At 41.0% G+C, this 21,137-nt stretch overlaps 1 protein-coding gene across 1 annotated transcript; it reads right to left on the bottom strand.

The window, feature by feature from the left end:
• Positions 1-561: 561 nt before the first annotated feature.
• On the bottom strand, positions 562-13,652 carry LOC137528362 (probable alpha-ketoglutarate-dependent hypophosphite dioxygenase). Its single transcript, XM_068249653.1, has 6 exons — positions 13,484-13,652; positions 9,889-10,105; positions 9,707-9,798; positions 6,617-6,756; positions 5,525-5,629; positions 562-1,146 (listed from the first exon to the last, which is right to left on the bottom strand). The coding sequence occupies exons 1-6, from the start codon at positions 13,611-13,613 to the stop codon at positions 1,039-1,041; spliced, it is 792 nt and encodes a 263-aa protein (XP_068105754.1). The 5' UTR covers positions 13,614-13,652; the 3' UTR covers positions 562-1,038.
• Between the last annotated feature and the right edge of the window lie 7,485 nt (positions 13,653-21,137).

Raw genomic sequence — 21,137 nt, 5'->3', positions numbered from 1 at the left:
GTAAACAACTACAGAGAATTTTACATTAGACATATTTAAAGGGACTCCGAGCTCAAAAAAGAAATGAAAATTGCACTCACCTTGGGCTTTCTGCAGCCCAGTGTAGGTCGGGAGGTCCCACGACGGCGTCCTGGCTCTTCTCCCAGGTCTTCTCCCAGAGATGGCAGCTCCAGGCGACACTGGCCCGAGTGTCGGGCTCTTTCTCCCGCATACGACACATGTGACATAATCACGCCGGCCGCCTCGTGTCATCACGCCGGCCGCCGTGACAGTACGGCGCATGCGCGGTTTAATCGCGCATGCGCCGTACTGTCACGCCAGCCGCCGTGATGACGCGAGGCGGTGGGCGTGATTACGTCACACGTGTCGTATGCGGAAGAGAGAGCCCGACACTCTGGCCAGTGTCGCCTGGAGCTGCCATCTCTGGGAGAAGACCTGGGAGAAGAGCCAGGACACCGTCGTGGGACCTCCCGACCTACACTAGGCTGCAGAAAGCCCAAGGTGAGTGCAATTTTCATTTCATTTTTGAGCTCGGAGTCCCTTTAAATAAATATAGTGTTATAATTGTGTAATAAACTTTTTTTTTGCTACAGTTAGTGCATTCAATTGTTTTTATGTAGGTTTTAGGAGTCTTCATCCATTGTTCATGTACTAAAATAATCCAAAAGAAGCATCACCTAATTTTTCTGAAAAACGTGCGCAGAATGGGCTGTACTCACAAAAGGCTGGTAAAATGTACATGTGCAGACAACAAATTACAGTATGTCGTTTGTATTACTCGTGTCAATACTCAGTGCGAACATTGCTTGTATAATGCATGTTATGTAGTTTATGTAACACCTCATACAATTTATGTGCGCTGTCTGTCCACATACATTTTACCAACCCTTTTGTGCATATACCCCAATGTAAGATTTTCAGAAAAACCCTTATGACAAAATAATTTCAAGAATGTATCAGACTTTTGAAGAGGTTGACATTAAAAGAGAAGTTTGTTTAAAATTAAGGAAATGAAAAAGAAACAAAACAAAAATAACTTTAAAGAGCTTTTGTGAAGAAATTGGGGGCGTGGTCTTGGAAGTGTTTATATTCATCTTCTCCTGCTACCAATACTGTTGCTGGAAAGGTTCTAGGCCGTTCTGGATCCTGTAATAAAAGATGTTACATACTGTAAATCATTTCCTTTTCAGTTTTTTAATCATTATAATTAACAGACTGCAAAGCAGTACTTGGCTGGATAGTGTACTGGTTAAGGGCACAGCCTTTGACATAGGAGGAGACCAGGGTTTGAATCCCAGCTAGGGTCAGTACCTATTCAGTAAGGAGTTCAAGGCAAGACTCCCTAACACTGCAGGGTGGCTTCTTCAGCGCGTCCCAATGGCTGCAGCTCTTGAGTGCTTTGAGTTTGACAGGAGAAAAGCACTATACAAATGTTTGGATTATTATTATTACTTCTTTAAGAGCAGCTAGTACAAGAAAGCAATATACTTGTATATGAATAGATGGTATTTTGGTTATTTCACCTCAGCATCATACTTAAAGGGGAACTGAAGAGAGAGGTATGTGGAGGCTGCCATGTTTATTTCCTTTTAAGCAATACCAGTTGCCTGGCAGCCCTGCTGATCCTCTGCCTCTAATACTATTAGCCATAGCCCCTAAACAAGCATGCAGCAGATCAGGTGTTTCAGACTTTAAAGTCAGATCTGACAAGACTAGCTGCATGCTTGTTTCTGGTGTTATTCAGATACTACTGCAGAGAAATAGATTGGCTGCCAGGCAGCTGGTATTGATTAAAAGGAAATAAATATGGCAGCCTCCGTATACCTCTTACTTCAGTTCCCCTTTAAATGTAATGAATGAAAACTGAACTGAGTAAAACTCTATATACTCGCACAGAGGGGTGGTGTAAAACCTAGCTACACCAAAACCGAGAAAGGAAAATTCTCAAAGCAATCATACTGATAAAAACTTTTTAAATGATTTAACTTTTTCTCTTGATATTTTCAAACTTGTCAATAAAATACCTTTTAAATCTCCAGCAAGCAAAAAAATACTTAAAATATCTTTTCTAGTACTTTACCACCTACTTTTTTGGTACTTTTTCAATTGCAAAGTGTTGAACGTTATTCTAAATAGAAGATTAAAAATTATCTCTTAGGAGAAAACGTGGGAGAAAAGGTTAATTGCATATGGGCCCTAGTGTGCAACTGTGCACTTTTCCATATAGATTTCAGATTTTTTTTTATAGATATATTATTTTATTTATGAAGATAAGATTACCAGCGGCTGAGCAGTTTCTTGTGAGCAGGTTGTGGTCCTACATTTGCCAGTTACCAGTATAAGCCTGTGTCCTCAAGTGGAGGATGCACCAGGACTGAGAAGAGTATACTCAATTTTGCGTTCATATAGCTGAATATGATGAGATGGAGGTGTAGGTAGGAGGTTTGTTCTCCTTATTAAACATGTTTAGTAATGATACTTCCTTGTTAACCAATTTTAGTGTATACAGGGTGTAGCAATAGGAGAGTTAGAGGCTGGTCCTTTGGGGCCTGCAAGGGGCCTTCCTCCACTCACTATATTAGCTCATTATTGGTGCTGCTGTGGTAAAGATCAACTTAATATGTGCTTTAAATAGTACTTTAAAATCTTACCAATCCATTAAAGTGTAACTGTCAGGCATAAAATCAAAAATCAATTCTTTATTTTATCTGGTAAACAAGTAATAAAGATGCTAACCAGGCAATCCAAAAGTTAAAATCACTATTAGGGCCATAAGAGTCAGGTAAACTGGGGAATGATCATTTATCAACAAGCAAAGTAAGGGCCCATTCACACAAGAAGCGCTTTTCTGAGCGTTTTGCGATGGATTAGCGTTTTTTAAAATCGCTCACATTCACTTTCATTAAAATCGTGGTAAAAATCGAGGCAAAACCTCCGCGATTTTTACGTACGCGATCGCAAAATCGTGGCGATTTTTACTGCGATTTTAATAAAAGTGAATGTGAGCGATTTTAAAAAACGCTAATCAATCGCAAAATGCTCAGAAAAACGCTTCTAGTGTGAATGGGCCCTTACTTTTCTTGTTGATAAATTACTATTCCCCAGTTTACCTGACTCTTATGTCCTTTTTTGCTTCTCTTCTTCCCCTCAGACTTAACTAATGCAGCCTGATTGGCTGAAGCCTCTTTCCCTCCTGTTTTCCTCTCCCACACCTCTGTTCCTCTCTGATTGGCCAATATTTCTCATGCTGAGACAATGCACTTATAGTGAAGGGCGGCAGATAAGGCAGAGGAGAGTAAGAGAGGAAATGACATCAGGATTGGCTTCAAAATAGCTACAGTTAATATTGGAAATGCTAAGAATGATTTTCTCTTTTTTTACTGTAGGAAAATTACTAAAATCAAAACGTGGACAGTGTAATACATGTGTTATGTAAGTAGAGCAAGTATTTATCTACTTATATATGTGGGGGGGGGAGGTTCTGAGATAGTATCGCTGACAGCTCCTCGTTAACAAACCATTCCTTTCCCTCTGCTTACACCTCACACAGTGGCTGTCTTTCCTGAGAAAACAATAGGGGTCTGTGTCATGTGCTTATTAAACATACAATGCAGGCAAGGGAGAGCCCAGTGTATATCGCATGCATTGTCACATCATTAATTATATATAAAGCAACAAATCAAACTGAACCATCAAGAAGTTGAACCCTATCTCTATGGATGAGTGGAGCTTAGGGAATGTATTAACCAGGTAAGTGTAAGTTGAAAACCATTTCAAGCAGACTGATCTATTGTTCGTGTTTACATTTTCATTCAGAATACACTTCTCAAATCTGTTTACCTGCAACCGATTGCTTCAGGTAAGAAACAAAGCTAGGAATCTAAAAGAAGACAGGTACTCTTACATGGCCAAATACACAGAAAAAGAAGCTTCTCTTTTTATTGGATATTTGCCAAACTATTCGTGCAGTTATACTGTAAGTTAATAGCAAACTATTCATGTCTGCTACTGGATTTAAAACAAAGAGGCGTAAAAAAAAATATTTCAGTTTTGTGGTGAAATATCCCCACAGTTTGCTGGCAACCCAAACGCTGCAAATAACACAGTGTTGGTTGTAGTATAACTCTCTCCCCGGTGAATCCATCATACTGAAGAGTAATTTATAATTTGGGAATCCAGCTGTAAAATGTCATTTGGTTTAAAATGTGAATCCATTCTGGAAAGGAACAGTAAAAAGAAAGGAGACTTAAAATGCTGCAACCAAATGCAGTATGAAATCCACTGAAATATGTACAGTAAGAATTAGAAATTAGCAGAGGACACCAGAAATGAAACAGAAGTTGTGAAGAAACGCGGAAAAGCCGCCGTCTCTCAAGGTGAGGCGGCTGTCTCCGCGTCCAGCATGGCATCACAACGCGGAAAAACCGCTGCATGCCGCATAGGCAGAGCGGCGGAATCCGCATTGGGAACAGCGGAATCCGCATTGGAACTGGATACATTGCAAGACAGTTCTAGTGTGGCTGAGACTGATAGTCCACCAGGATTCAGAGTAACACGCGCGCGCGCACAGAGACAGAGCTTATATAACAGCCAGAAGTGAGTCAGCTGACCAGGCTGGTCAGCTGACATTTTCCACAACTCTCATTGGTCCAACAATTAGGGAGGTCCTGGAAAGGTCCTTGGGTATATATACTGCTGGCTGTTCACTTGTTCCTTGTCTGGCGTTGCGATCACATACGTGGGAGCACCCAGATCCGTAGTCAGATCCGCAAGTGTGCCGGGACCAGCTGGAGCTGTAATCCTACACTTAGCTAGATTCTGTTGATAGCTAAAGTACTAGTTTGATTGTGATTATCTGTTATGACTCTTTGCCTGCCTGACTATCCTCCTGAACTCTGATCTTGCACCTCGATATTTCTGATACTCTGTTGCCGAACCCCGGCTCGTTCCTAGACTCTGCTTCTGCCTCCTGATTTTGTACCTCGATATTTCTGATACCCCGTTGCCGATACCCTGCCTGTACTTAGACTCCGCCTTTGCCTCCTGATCTTGTACTTTATCTGTCCGTGTGTGTACGACCTGGCTTGTCCGACCTCGAGAACCGACCTTACTATTGGAGGCGGTTCCCCGTCCTGTCAGTGACACCTCCTCCTGAGTGTCACTTTCAGACCATCCTTCCTACTGTCAGTCTGACTCCTCCCGTCTTGGAGAGCTCAGGTCTGCGGAAGGAATCTGTGCAGTACTCCTTGCTGCACTGAGGCCTAGTCCTCAAAGTGTTACCGTTACACCAAACACTACACTCTACTCAGGTGAACAGAGGTTAGCGAGTATATCGGATTATCAGTGATACTGCAGATCACTTATAATCTGGTATACATCTGTATTCCCAGTGATACTGCAGATCACCGGTAATCAGGTCCTCTCTGTGCTTCACCGATCGTTACAGAAGTATAAGGAGGAGTTGTGTTTGACATAATGCCAGATTTAACTGTAATGTAGAAGAGCTCATGTATCAATTGCTAACCTGGACAGGGTAGGCCGTAGTGGGGACATAGCGAATCACAAACCCACATCGTCTTCTGTCAGACATGTTTGGTTCACTGGCATGAACAGTCAATCCATCATGAACCTGCCAATACAAATAAGAAACAAGTGTTGCATATCAGAAAACTATATAGTTGAAAACGTTAGTATAGTTAGAATCTGGCTGCAGCTTTGCCTGTGCTAACTGTACAAACTCATCTAGCCTATTCAGAGTTTCTCCATTGTGCTTGTTGCTTTAAATATGTCATGCATAGCATTGCTCTTATGAAATGTCTAACTTTCGTGCGGTGTCCAGAAATATCCTGAACAAATTGCGGCTTGAACAATGGAATCGGCCATCTTAGCTGACTTTAGTCAGGTATGTGTACAAGACATAAAGGGTCTCTCTGTTGTGAAAACGGGTAACATTGAAAATACATGTAAGCACATACAGTTAAGAAGTACATTTCTACCAGAGTAAAATGAGCTATAAATGTATTTTCTCCCGTGTTGCTGTCACTTACAGTACATAATAGAAATCTGACTGAACTGACAGGTTTTGGACTAGCCCATCTCCTCATAGGGGATTCTCTGGGTTTTCTTTATTTCAAAATCACTTAGTAAATGGCAGTTGCTTATTCCAACTGCCAAAATAGTGTGCAAACAAGTAGGGGGCAGCTAGCATATTTTTATAGATCCTTTCCAGGGATTGCTTTTGTAAAAAAAAATAAACAAAATACAAAAAAATCACCTATGAGTAGATGAACTAGTCCAAAACCTGTCAGTTCTGCCAGATTTCTATTACCTACTGTAAGTAATATCAACATAGGAGTAAAGTAATGTATGGCTCATTTTACTCTGGAAGAAATGTACTTCTTATTTGTATGTGTTTACATGTATTTTACATTTTACAATTTTTTGCAATAGTGGACCTTTAAGTCTAATGTAGGTCATACTAAAAATATAGGTCATGCTCTATATCTGACCGAAAGTGTCTACATTATGGTGTCAAACGTTTTGTAGTAGCTTGCTAACAATATTTTTCTCTATAGTTAGACTGTTTAGGATTCATTAAGGCTCTGTTGTTACTCACAGACATTTGGCCAGCTTTGAGTGGGCATTCCACTAGATCTTCTACTTTCACCAGATGTTCAGGGATCTCCTGATTCGCTGTCAGCATGTTCCCAGGAATCACTGCAGTTCTATGCTCCAGAATACCCTGCTTGTGGCTGCCTGCAGGAAGACACATAACAAGTATGCAGAAATTAAGATTAACTGAATTATATAAAAAAATAATATCCTTAAAAGGTATCACACTGCACCCAAGGCATTCACATTATATAGTAAGGCTATGTTCACAGTGGTGCATTGCAGTGCGGCATAAAGGTTGTTTGCTGCACTGCACTGCAATGCACCCCTGAGCGATGCTCACAGTGTAGCAGGTGCATTGTGGTATAACAGCGTGCGTCATCATTAAGGACTAAACGTGTGCCATTCACAGTTATAATGAAGCACACTTGTCTGTATGTGACGCAATACGTGGATAACGTGATGCACCACTTTCCCTATTCATTGCATTGTGTTCCCTATAAGCAGGCTGGTGTTGTACTTTGTTCTCTGGTTGAACTCGATGGATGTAAGTCTTTTTTTCAACCCAAATAACTATGTTACTATGTATAACAGCAGGAACACAACCCAATGCTCACTGTCTGGGAACCTATACTTAGGATATTTAAAAAAAATAGCAAAAAAGTTCAAGAAACTCTGGCAGCAAATCTTTTTTTCTTTATTAGCAAACATCTTTGCATGAATAATATTCTTTAAGGAACATATAAATATTCATTTTCAAGAGTTAAAAGGTACAACAGATATTCTAAATTGATCCATAAAAGGACTTCAGTTAAAAAAAAGTGCACATTCATGTTTAACCTTTTCGGGAAAGCCTCTATGAGATCCTACGCCGCACTTGTGGCTGTTCTAGCCTGATGCGACGTAGGATCTACGCCACCCGACGTTACCGCTCCCCGCCACGATTGCGCGCACCCGAGAGGGGAGATTAAGCTGTTATATGACAGCTGGCATCTCCCCTCAGTGATCAGCAACATGCGCGCATGGCTGCTGATCACATGATCACTACGACCGCTGGCGGATCATAGTGATCACCAGTAACAGCTGCGGCGGTAGGAGGGGAAGAAGAGGATCCACTCACTTCCCTGCCGTTCCCGTGACGACCGGCGCTCCCCACCACCCCGGCCGGCATCTCTGCTCCCTCTGACGTCAGCGCCGAGTCTCGGCTTGATGACATCATCAAGCCGTGACCCGGAACTGAGTGGCAGTAGGAGCAGAGATGCCGGCCGGAGCAGAGGGGTCCACTGCGTCTCATCGCTGGAGCCTGGAAGGTGAGTGAAGACTGCTGGCTACAGGGGGGACACAAAGCCCAGCATGCCACACTGGGGAACCTGCTGCCTGACCCCCCAAACGTGTGCCCCCCTCCCATGCAAAAACGCCTGGTCTTTAAGGGGGGGTTAGGCAGCCGGTCCCCAAATGGTTAAGGAGCAACAATTCCAAATAGGGATAACAGGCCTCGTTTAGGAGCTTTAAGTGACACTGAAGCAAAAAAAATAAATAAAAAATTATGATATAATGAATTGTATGTGTAGTATGGATAATTAATATATCATTAGTAGTAGCAAAGAACATTGTCTCAGATTTTTATTTTCAGTTAAATAGCTTTTTTTTATAACATTGCATCATTCTGTAAAAGTTGCAATTTACAAACGGTACTCTATATTTTAAACTATAAAACAGAGTAGAAAAGTTCAAAGGCTCATTAGCTCTGCAGTAAAACCTTAAACAAAAAAGAAATAGTGAGAGACTGGTTGAGATAAGTGCTTCGGAAAATAGCATTGCTCCCTGACTAAATTAGTTGCCATGCTCAGAGAAGATCTTTTGCATAGATAGAAACTGAACTCATATCTGTGCTACTAATGTTCTATTTCCTACACATATAATTCATATCATAACTTCATTTTCACTTCAGATTCCCTTTAAGGTGCTTGTATAGTACAAGGCGGAAACAAAGCTGGCTTGATTTTCTTTGCATTTTTTACTGCAGTTCTTTTTGTGGATCAATTTACAGTATCACTTGTATCTTTTTACTCTTGAAAATTTATATTTATATGTTCACTGAAGAATACTATTTGTGTGAAGATTTGTACTTATAAAGAAAAAAGATTCACTGTAAGATGTTTTTGAAATGTTGTGCTATTTTTGAATATCCTTGCTATATATTGGTAAGACATATAACAACCACAGAGTTTAGGTTAAATTGCTGGTTTTCACCCCACATTCCCCACGCTTATATTTGCTATGACAACAAAACGTGATTCCAACCAAAAAGATATATTTTTATTCTGGCATAGAGAGATAATCAGAATACCCATTGGGCATGAATTGTTTTTTTGTGTTTAAGGTTTTACTCGCTGCCGTAGCAACCCCAGGGCTATTTTAAGGTTGTCATACACTTATACATTTGCAGCAAATTTGACCAACAGATAGATTTCTGTCAGATGCCAGTCAAGTTGAATCTGACAGTAATCTATCTGACGTATGCCACACACTAGGAACAGATTTCCAATAGATTTCAGCATGAAACCTATTGGAAATCGATGTAAATGCATTATTGGACCATTAGATCCAATGCAACTCTATGGGCCACTGATCTGCTGCCAGCAGCAGATCAACCTAGATCTTCCATCCTGTCAGATAGATCAAATAGATCAAAATCGACCGCAAATCAATCAATAGATTTGAAAGAATCGATTTCCAATCGATCGATGGCTGAAATCGACCAGTGTATGGGCCCCTTTACCAAAAGTGAATGGAATCTTCCACATCAGTGACAGAGACAGTAATAAGCCACTTCACTCCCCTCCATTAAGGGGTTAAAACAGGTGCACATTCACGAGTGCACAAGCATTTCAGCAAAATAGACATTTATAAAATGTATTTTTTGCACTAATTAGTGCACAAATAGGATGTTTTAAAATAACCATTTTGCAGGAAGTGGTTTAAGAGGTTCTAAACATTCCATATTATTTGAAAAATTAAGCAAGTTAGCAAGTTCGATGTTAATAATGGGCAAGAAGATACTGAAAGTGTTACCAATAATAAATTAAAATACCTGGAATAATTTGAAGAACTCCATTTTCTGCATCAACATCATCAAATGCCAGCCATACTGAAGCCACTGGACCTCCCTCAAATCCCCAGTATCTGTAAATGAACAAGAATATTATATGTGATATGTCCTCTCATGATAAATGAATCGTCTCATAGCTCATGGCCCCTATAAAATACACTTACTTGATGTCCTGATGCCAGGCAACATATGGAGCTGTGTCTTCTTTGTGTGGAACCTCAGAGGGGGGATATTTGCAAATAAATCTAGAGTCCAACAGAATGATGTTGGGGCCCAAAACAGCTGTGATTACTTCCAATAGTTTAGGGTGGGTGGCTAAGTTCATCACCCATTCATATTGCAAGTGGATGTTGTGCAGACTGTACTGAGTGTATTCCTTGCCTGGAAAAGACAAATGTCTTCAATTAATCGTAGGCATCTTTGTACCATAGCAACAGTAAGAAGTCTAATTATACAATTATTTGAAAAAAAAATGTCTAATGAAGGTTGCTCTTACCCCTCCAGGATTCTTTGATGGGAGTGGCTACTCCCAATTAACCTACTTTTGTAGGTTCAACCAAACAGAACAAAATATCAGGATTCAATAGGTCTTGAATCACAAACACCACTGTTATTAAGAGTAAACCATGTGGTGTTTTTTTTTTCTGGTCTCTGTAGAGCAACGATAGCAGCCAAATGAATGGCTATGGATAGATGGAAAGCCCACCAGATGTCAGTGGGACAGATTTATCAAAACCAATATTAAAAGAATATGAGCAAACCTGGTACAAAACAGGTGCAGAAGTAGAGCCATTGCTCAGATCAAACAATAAGAATCATTGATCTGGACATCTCCTGCAGTTCTGATCTATTAGGTTTTCCGGGCATTGGTTTTGATAAATTTGTCCCGTTGTGCTATTTTTAAAAGTGTGGTAAATGTAGACAGCAATGAAGATTTGTCATTGTATGTGGCTTGGAGTGCAACAGGAGAACAGATCCTTACATTTACAGACGCTCTGGCTTCTTTAAAGTGAACCTGAAGTGAGGAAACTCACTTCAGATTTGATATTTACCTAAGAAGAGGGATGGCTCTGGAAACCATAGAGCTTTCCCTTTCCTCCGCGTTGGCCATCGTTCCTGCACCATGCTCGGTAAAACTTCTCTGAGTTGCTAGGTCGAATAGTGTTTTGGTACTTTTTGGGCAGCTTCAGGAAGTATTTGTGTCCTTAAAGGGAACCAGAGATGAAGCACCCTCATGTATTTTACCATATACATTAATGGGAACATGACAGTAAACACCTACTGTGCTCTCTGTTTCATTCTTCTCTGCTAAATCTGCGTATTATCAGCCCTGATAAGAATCCCCGACTGAGCATTCAGTCTAGCTTTCACTGGAATGATTATAGCTGAGTCAGTCTTCTGTGATGCCTTTTCAAGTCCAAGCCTGCCCCCTTGTGGCTCTGCTTTGCTGCTTCAAGGATAAATAGCAGGAAAGCAGAGTCACAAGGGGGCAGGCTTTGGCTTGAAAAGACATCACAGAAGACTGACTCAGCTATAATCATTCCGGGAAAAGCTAGACTGAATGCTCAGTCAGGGATTCTTATCAGGGCTGATAACAGGCAGATTTAGCAGAGAAGAATGAAACCAAGAGCATACTAGGTGTTTACTGTCATGTTCCCATTGATATATATCGTAATATACATGAGGGTGCTTCGTCTCTGGTTCTCTTTAAGTACTTTCAAAGACGGCCAAAGATGACCGCATCCATACTGTGCAATGGTTTAGACTAGAATTGCGCATCTGCAGTATGGATACACTTGTCTTCAGATGTTCTTGAGGTGTCGAATAATTCTGTAGACTACCTAAGGGCTAGCAGATTGAAACAACAGGCAGCACAGAGGAACAAGAAGGCTTTACAGTATCCAGAGCCCTCCCTCTTCTTAGGTAAGTATCAAACCTGGAGTGAGTTTCCTCACTTTAGGTTTGCTTCATTGCTGTAGACACTGTGACAGAATCACTAAGAGTCCCTTCTGGTATTCCCAACAGCGACACCATACATTGGCAGTGCGTACTTAGCTGCATATATATATATATATATATATATATATATATATATATATATATATATATATATATATCTTTTTTTTTTAAACACCTTTTTTGTATATAACATCAGCACAGGAGCACCCCAAAAACATAAATGTCAGAGATGTTTAAAACTACCCAGTCTATACATAAGCTGTAGTGAAAGGAATACCAAAGCAGCAGTAACATGAGCAATAGTACTACCACTGAGAGAAGAGTGTATGTTGTAAATGAATACTCTGTCATAGACATAGATACTCAGCATCATGGTGCAGCTAACTGGGGGAATCTGCCACAGGGTTGTGGAGGAGAATATCCAAAATGCAAGCACAGTTAATTTTATGAAAAGTCTGGCACCTTCTCCTATTTATCTATCTATTCACCTCCCTTTCTTTCACTCATTCTCTCGATACCCTTTTTTTTTTCTTTTTTTATATAAGCTGTAAAGTTTGAGTCATTGCCAACCTTATTTGTCTCCTACAAAGAAGAACCCTTCAGATTGGTAATTCTGTCTCCTGTCTGCAATACCCTTCTGAGAGTTTTTCCATCACTCCCCATGCCAAAGACACTTAGCTAAACAATCTGCGCATAGTATTAAAAATCTGTTGACTTTCATACTACGTGGAGGTGGTAAAATTAGCCAGTCATAGGTTAATCTAAATTAAAGGTGTGTAGCAGGCTTAAGAAAGACTTTATGTAGATTCCGGTTCTTCCCTGCTATAAAAAACAACTGAAAAAATGTAACAGACTTATCGTTTGGTGATGGATATTGCATTCTAAACTATCAGACACAGCATTGTTAGCAAAATAGTTTCTTTCACATAAAACACTGTCATTGCCTTTGATGTAGGATTTGAGCTCAGAGTTTGAATTCCAGCTCAATCTAGTATGTAAATCAGTAAGGAGTCTTTGGGCAAAGCCCTTAATAATCCTCATCATCTGTGGAGCATGGCCTAGTGGCTGCAGCTCTGGCACTTTGAGTCCACCAGAAAAAAAGCATGCTATAAAATGTTCTGTGTCTTGTCATTGGCAGATTAAACTAACGCACCCTTCACACTTATGCATGCAATTTCAAACTGCGTTTTTTCAGTTTTGAATAAAAACAAAAGAATTGAAAAATCGCACACTAATACAAGTAAAAGGCAAAACCGCCGACTTGCAGCAGATGTGCAATAAACACAAATTTGCAACCTGGCAAAACACATGCAAATTATGTATGTGTGAAAGGGACCTTAAAGAGTAACTCCAGCCTAAACAAACATACTGTCATTAAGTTACATTAGTTATGTTAATTAAAATAGATAGGTAATATAATCTCTTACCCACACTGTTCTAAAAGAACAGGCAAATGTTTGATTTCATGATGGCAGCCATCTTTTTGGTTGAAACGAGGTGACAGGAAGCATTAGACACAGTTCCAACTGTCCTGTGTCCTGAGCACCTCTCCCAGTTGCTAGGCAACGTGAATAACAACATAGGAAATCCCATCATGCTCTGCACAGCATCAGGGAAAAAAAGCCCGGGCTTTTTTTCTTTGATGGGTGGCGCTTAGGTAAAAATGCAGCTAAAAATGATGCTTTGGTAAGAAAAACAAAGTTCTGATGCTGTGAAACTGTTAAAGAAACACCAAGTTCTGCTAAGTAGATTTTTAGTCCGGAGGTGCACTTTAAGCTGATTTTCAAAAAATAAACTTACCAAACTTTTTCTCCAGATGTTCATGTTCTTTTAGTGCATTCTGAAGTTCTTTTTCAGATAAGACATTTATGGCTGTGAGGAAGCCATTGGCATCATAGAGAGTCTTCATCTGATCAGCAGCAACCTTCATTATTGCTGGTCTTAGAGGCTTCAGCTGTATTCAGCAAGACTGCTTGGACAGTGCAGATATAACACTACTGGTTTACTCTTCCCTTATATACAAAATCTGAAGCAGTAATCCAGCCTTCCTATTGTTTATTTGTTTATTTCCTTTTGCTTTGTTTCCATGATGATGCAATAAAATTGCCTTTGGTAGATCATTTACCTTTTTAAGGTATGCATCATGCAATTCTTGAAGAGGAACTGTACTAAAAATAACGTAATGATAAATACTTTTTATAATATTAACATAAATGATTTAGTCAGTGTTTGTAATTTCTTTTCTCACCCTTTCCTCACCCTGATTTACATTCTGAATTTCATCACAGGTGACAACATCTTTAGTGCTGTCAGGTGCATCTGTGAATGTTTTAATATAGATATAGAAAGTATTTCTGATGCTGAAACCAGGATAATTCATGTAAATCCTGAATAATTGACTGCATTTTACTATATTTCACTATCTCACTATGGTCACAGGGATAATAAACTTCCCTAGTTTTATTTCTCTGTATATAACTCTACCATGGTCTGCAGACAGTGTGATATCAGTGTGACATGTGCCAACTCTGAACATTCAGTGTCTGTTTAGGTAAAATATTTTAAAATAATGACCTAAATTACATTTGTTCATGTTAACACTGCCATACTCAGTACATACTGTAGAATGTTGGTATTTCTCAGATCCTCATTATTTAGGTTAGCCTACCAGGAAACGGCTTTAACCATTTCTGCAGCTGGGACATGAGCCGCACGTCCTCAGCAGCAGCTGCTACAGCCGCAGGGATGCGCTAGTCTTGTCTCTGCAGTGTGGGGGGCTGTGTGCGTGATCGTGTGGGCAGAAGCCAGTGATCGAGATGTTGCCGGCAACAGCCCCCCATCTCGGATTTTTTTTCCCTGCAGCCAATCCCCCATTGGCTGCAGGGAAAAAAATCCGATTATTCTTAAATACAACGGCCACGCTGCCTCCCGCTTGCCAATATTCGCCGCTTACCGCTACCAATCATTAGATTAATGGATGTGAACAAAGTTCCCATTCATTCATCTCCCCTCCAGGCCACCGTGATCACAGGCATCAATGGATGCCTGCATCACTTCCTTAGTTACATAGTAACACATTGCTTGCTATGCTTCCTATGTAGTGTACTTATTGTACGATTATAGGAAGTCCTGTGTGAGGCCATCTTGTGGCCAAATAGTAAAATTACACCTACAGGCATTAGGGACTGAATTTTTTTTGAATATGTATATCATTTTTTAATTATGTGCTTGTAAATAGGGATGGATATAATTTAAATGTTGCAATAACTGGGACAAATGGGCAAATACAATGTGTGGCTTTTATCCACAGAAGAATGTTTAATTTTAAAACTATAATGGCCGAAAACTGGGAAATAATGATTTTTTTCCATTTTTGTTCTTATTATTCATTTATAAAATGCATTTAGAATAAAATAATTCTTAGCAAAATGTACCACACAAAGAAAGCCTAATTGGTGGCGGAACAAAACAAGGTATAGATCATTTTATGGTGATAAGTGTGATAAAGTTATTGGGAAATGAATGGGAGGAGCGCTGAAACGTGAAAATTCCTTGCCTCCATAAGGTGAAAACAACCCGCGGGCTGTAATCAGGGGCGTAGCAATAGGGGTTGCAGAGGTTGCGACCGCATCGGGGCCCTTGGGCCAGAGGGGCCCCGAAAGGCCCTCCCTCAACTACAATATTAGCTCTATATTGGTCCTGTGGCCATAATAATCACTTCTATAGATACTTTGAACAGTGGTAATCATTAACAAACTGTTCCCCATCCCCTTCTTGCACCTCTGACACTGTAGTTGTCCTTGGCAGGTGTTGGTGCGCCGTATCAATTGTTATGTATAGAATGCTTGGGGGGCCCCAATGTAAAACTTGCACCAGGGCCCACAGCTCATTAGCTACGCCACTGGCTGTAATGGTTAAAAAAGTGTACGGATTCAGTGTAGTAAGTACACATTTAGCTCATAGAAATACATTTAAGCAGGATAAAAAATATAATAACGAGACAGCACACCACTGGCTGCAGATCACTTGCTGTGTATTGTGGAATAAGTACACTACATGTGACGGATCGAAATCCTTCATCAGGTTGAAAGAATTTTGAGCCGTAACATCAGTGTACTTGTTCCACGATGCACAGCAAGTGCTTTGCAGCCAGTGGTGTGCCGTCTCGTTATTTGTATGGATGTTTCCAAGGCCATGTGGGCAATCCGGCTGAGACTTGTCACCAGCACATGGTCAGGTTTCATACACCTGAAAGGCTACTATCCAGGCACCTTTTTATGTGAAAAAATATAATAAACTAATTGTTATATGTTAAGATTAGTTGTGATGCAATTACTTCTTGCATTGTGAAGAAATAATCAAACAGAACAAATAGATATCTACAGTATACGGAACTCAAGTTGGTAAGGATTTTCAGAAAATCCAGAAATGATGATAAATGAGCTAGCATTGTGGAAATATTATTCTTATCATTGATAATAGTAATATTTAATAATAATATAAAATGCATTTACATAGCACTAAAATCTTCCACGATACATTACAAAGTCCATAGTCACGTCACCTTTCCACAGAGGAGCTCAAAATCTAATCCCTACCATAGTTGTAGACAAAATGCCATTTTTAGCGTTGTGGTAGCACATATTGGACTCATCTTTCTTACGCAGAACGTTGCACTGCAATGGTTAATCTATATGATGTTCATAGTGCATCCAGCGTGCAATGCGTTGTAACATAGTGGGGTATCCCAAAGTACTGCATGCAATGTGTTATCGCATAATTGGTGCATTAACAGTAGGATTGAAGAATACTTTTCATTGACTGTATGCTTTACTGTATGCAACTTTTCCTTCCTTTGTGCTGTGCTTCTGTTTTTACAGGGAACGCAATGCAGCTCCCACTGTGAACAGGACCAATTAGCTTATCTGTATGTTTTGGGGATTTGGTACTGTAAGGGGAGAGTGCTATCCAATACACCAAAGTGCCACTATAAATGACTTGGGGCAAAAAGAAGGGAAGGAGTACAAACAAGGAAAACAGACAGGGGAAGGGGGGAACTGAGGGCTTCTTGACAAGGCTGACCTGACACTGCAGATGGAGCAATGAGGGTCAGAGTTCATAACATGGAACATATGAAAAATCTGGTTCTAAAGCAGTTTTTGGCCAAGTTCCCTCTATTGCTGGTAACGTCATTTCAAGTACTCCTGGATGTAACCACATATATATATTTGTTAGCTGTCCTCAATAATTATGAATAAATGCTTTTCAAGCATTCCTTCATCCTTTTAATTAACTATTATTTATTCAGATGTATTATATTTAATTTATCTTTTTTTTTTATGACTAAAAAAAATTACTATATTAGATTGACTATGACACGCTAAGTACCTCTTAAGGCATATTAAAGTAGTGTTGAGAAACAAGGCTCTAGCATATAACTGCTTGATCTAATAAAACAATTCTGTTTCATAAAAGGCGATATTTCATTTTAGTCCGGCTACAGAAGGATCCACACAGGCCAATTTCTTTGACTGGGCTGGCACTTTTTTTTTCTAATCAAACACCTTTGTTTATTGAGATAACGTGCAAAAGTTGCACAGCAGTTCAAATAGTACTAAATGTACACATAATAAGAAATACATTTGCATATACAGGCCCCCGAAGATAAAACAACCACTAAGAAAGAAAAAGGAGTCATGGAAAGAAAGATAGTATAAGGGCTCGTTCACACCTTGGACCCGTTTCGTCAGCTTTCCGCTCAGTAAAGTGCTGCATGCACCATTTTTAGGGTGATTTTGCTACAACGGAAGGTATAGGAAAAGCGCAAAATGCTCACAAAATCACTTTGTGCATCGATTGCATTCGCGCTTTTAAGAATAAATACATTGTATTTATTCTTTACCGGGGCAAATAGTTCACTTCCTGACTTGTGTCGGGAAGTAAAAAAAAAAAAAAAAATCGTTCTGCATTGCACATCCAGAGACTGAAATCCTTGCCCATTCTTCTTTGCAAAACAGCTCCAGCTCAGTCAGATTAGATGAACAGCGTTTGTGAACAGCAGTTTACAGATCTTGCCACATAATCTCGATTGGATTTAGATCTGGACTTTGACTGGGCCATTCTAACACATGGATATGTTTTGTTTTAAACCATTCCATTGTTGCCCTGGCTTTATCTTTAGGGTCGTTGTCCTGCTGGAAGGTGAACCTCCGCCCCAGTCTCAAGTCTTTTGCAGACTCCAAGAGGTTTTCTTCCAAGATTGCCCTATATTTGGCTCCATCCATCTTCCCATCAACTTTGACCAGCTTCCCTGTCCCTGCTGAAGTGAAGCAACCCCAGAGCATGATGCTGCCACCTCCATATTTGACAGTGGGGATGGTGTGTTCTGAGTGATGTGCAGTGTTAGTTTTCTGCCACACATAGCGTTTTGCATTTTGGCCAAAAAGTTCCATTTTGGTCTCATCTGACCAGAGCACCTTCTTCCACATGTTTGCTGTGTCCCCCACATGGCTTGTGGCAAACTGCACACGGGACTTCTTATGCTTTTCTGTTAACAATGGCTTTCTTCTTTCCACTCTTCCATAAAGGCCAACTTTGTGCAGTGCACGACTAATAGTTGTCCTATGGACAGATTCCCCCACCTGAGCTGTAGATCTCTGCAGCTCGGCCAGAGTCACCATGGGCCTCCTGACTGCATTTCTGATCAGCGCTCTCCTTGTTCGGCCTGTGAGTTTAGGTGGATGGCCTTGTCTTGGTAGGTTTACAGTTGTGCCATACTCCATCCATTTCTGAATGATCGCTTGAACAGTGCTCTGTCGGATGTTTAAGGCTTTGGAAATCTTTTTGTAGCCTAAGCCTGCTTTACATTTCTCAATAACTTTATCCCTGACCTGTCTGGTGTGTTCTTTGGACTTCATGGTGTTGTTGCTCCCAATATTCTCTTAGACAACCTCTGAGGCCATCACAGAGCAGCTGTATTTGTACTGACGTTAGATTACACACAGGTGCACTCTATTTAGTCATTAGCACCATCAGGCAATGTCTATGGGCAACTGACTGCACTCAGACCAAAGGGGGCTGAATAATTATGCACACCCCACTTTGCAGTTATTGATTTGTAAAAAAATGTTTGGAATCATGTATGATTTTCGTTCCACTTCTCACGTGTACACCACTTTGTATTGGTCTTTCATGTGGAATTTCAGTAAAATTGATTCATGTTTGTGGCAGTAATGTGACAAAATGTGGAAAACCTCAAGGGGGCCGAATACTTTTGCAAGCCACTGTATTATAATGCTGGCTAGAACCGTTTCTGGGGCATGTCTAAAATACAGAATGAGAGATAAAGTAGCAATAAAACTTTTCATTGTTTTCTAAAACTAACTGCACACTTAGGTGTATTATTAAGGTTAATGATTCCGCTAGGTGAGCTCAGGTTGTGCAATATGTCAACCTCACATAGTCTGAGTTAAATAGGGTAATTGTTTAGGAATCTCACCAGGAAGAGAAAAACATCACCTTTGGTATCTGCTGCATTCTGGAGTCAGTAATGACGTAACTGACTATTTACTTAATAATAACAGTTATCATTTGATAAGCAATAAATACTGTATCGATGCTGCTATGTCTGTGTCATGACAGGGAAATGTCAGTGTGGAATTCCCATGCACAGGTCACACAGCTGTATGCTACAGATACCGAGAGCACAATTTGTGTATGTGCAGACATGAGTACATTGGGCATATTGTTATGTTATTCTTTGCTGTAAGTGTAAAGTCTCATACACATGTGCAACTTTTCCGCCGAACTATCGTCCAAACTTGGTCTGTTATATGTGACAAACTAGTAGACAAGCGACTGATAACAGATGGTTTGCCCGAACCAACAGGTAGATCGACTCACATGACTGTTGGGCTTATATATTGCAGTTGGCCACATGTATACAAGTTGTTTGAATGACTTGTACTTGTTTTGAATGCGCTATATAGTGCAATCTGTCATTCCGCTTGCAAGCTCAGTATGCAAATGAGCTCCGTTAGTTGGTACGTGGAAAATACAAATCTGAAGGTGGCCACAAACGGTCCCATTTCTAGTGAAAAATCGTTCGAGCGATCAGAAATTCTGATATGATTGGTTGTAAATAATCTCCATTGGTGGACACAATCGATTATGAATGAGTGAAAAAAATGTCGTCCGAATGAATTTTCGTCAAACCAAAATTTGGATTTTCTTGTTGGTTGTGATAGATAGGAAGCAAAGATTGGTTCGTTGATGGTGTAGTGAACGATGTATTACAATATTTCACTTCCGATCAGAATTTCTGATCGCTCGAATGATTTTTTGCTAGAAATTGGACCGTTCGTGGCCAGCTTTACAATCGTTTGGTCGTATGGTTGGTCATGTCGTCGGTTGGTCATGCGGGAAAAAGTTGGACGTGTGCATAAGCTATTTCTTTTAAGTAAATCTGGGAGGCTTCGGCCATCCCTCCATTCCAGCACTGGGAACCCCCGAAATTCCGTGGAGCTTGGCCACACTACACAGGTGCAGAAGGCTTACACCTACCCAATACAAGCCCATTTCTATGGGCGTGCGGTCAGTGCTACCGCACGTGGGGCAGTGCGGCACTGAGGAGAAGGGAGGCGCAGGCAGAAGGATAGGACTGACAGAGAGAAGGTGACGCACACCAAAGAGGAAAGAAAAGCTGCTCTGCGATCACCTCTCTGTCTCCACGGACTCCTCCTGCGCGTCCTGTTGCCTTGGCTGGCGATCACCACAGGACCACCATGTGGTGACACTGACTTCCTGCAGCGGCACCGAGTGTGTAGCAGCCATCAGGGTACTGAAGGAGTTTACTGCTGTTGTGTTCCTGCACGTGGAGGGGACTGGGGCAGAAGGAACTGACAGGCAGCTGAGGGCTGAGGCTCTGCTGGGGTCGCAGTCCATCTGGGACACTTAGAAGAGGTTTCCCGTCCGCCATAAACCCCGCCCCAATCTCAGAAGCCCCACCCCCACATGGGACACGGATGATAGGGTGGCTGGCTAATGTGAACCCTGCCATTTACTTGCAGGAAAGGCCATCTGCAGCCCATGGAAGCTCATTTACGAGCAGTGCCTGTGGGGTGGAAGTGAAGCCCCATCTCAGGTCCAGAGGAATCTCTGCCCCCCCCCCTCCCGTCTCCACTGCACAGGAGAGAGGTCATCCCAGCCTCCTGTACACTAAGGAGTGCTTGTCCCCCTGCCTGGGGGAAGCCTTACACCATTAGGACAGTGGAGGAATGGACACCTGCAACCAAAATGTAGTAAGTATGAATCTACCTGCCCCCATTGTCTTCAGTGACCTTTCCCCTCCCCCTGCTGGCTCCAGTGACCTTTTTGCTCTGCCCAGTAGCCCCAGTGACCTTTGTCCTCCCCCCACTAGCCCCAGTGACCTCCTCTCTCCCTCCACTAGCTCCAG

Source organism: Hyperolius riggenbachi, chromosome 8 (genome assembly GCF_040937935.1).
Source record: "Hyperolius riggenbachi isolate aHypRig1 chromosome 8, aHypRig1.pri, whole genome shotgun sequence".
Taxonomy (NCBI): domain Eukaryota; kingdom Metazoa; phylum Chordata; class Amphibia; order Anura; family Hyperoliidae; genus Hyperolius; species Hyperolius riggenbachi.
The sequence above is the reverse complement of the archived record's forward strand: the minus strand, read 5'-3'. Positions and strand labels throughout refer to the sequence as shown.

What these genes read in the sequence shown, in the direction of transcription:
- LOC137528362 (XM_068249653.1), bottom strand. Translation starts at nt 13,613, where the DNA reads ATGAAGGTTGCTGCTGATCAGATGAAGACTCTCTATGATGCCAATGGC. An exon ending in GCCTGGCATCAGGACATCAA is followed by an intron (nt 9,799 to 9,888) that starts GTAAGTGTATTT and finishes GTTCATTTACAG; the next exon opens with ATACTGGGGATTTGAGGGAG. An exon ending in AGTTCTTCAAATTATTCCAG is followed by an intron (nt 6,757 to 9,706) that starts GTATTTTAATTT and finishes GTCTTCCTGCAG; the next exon opens with GCAGCCACAAGCAGGGTATT.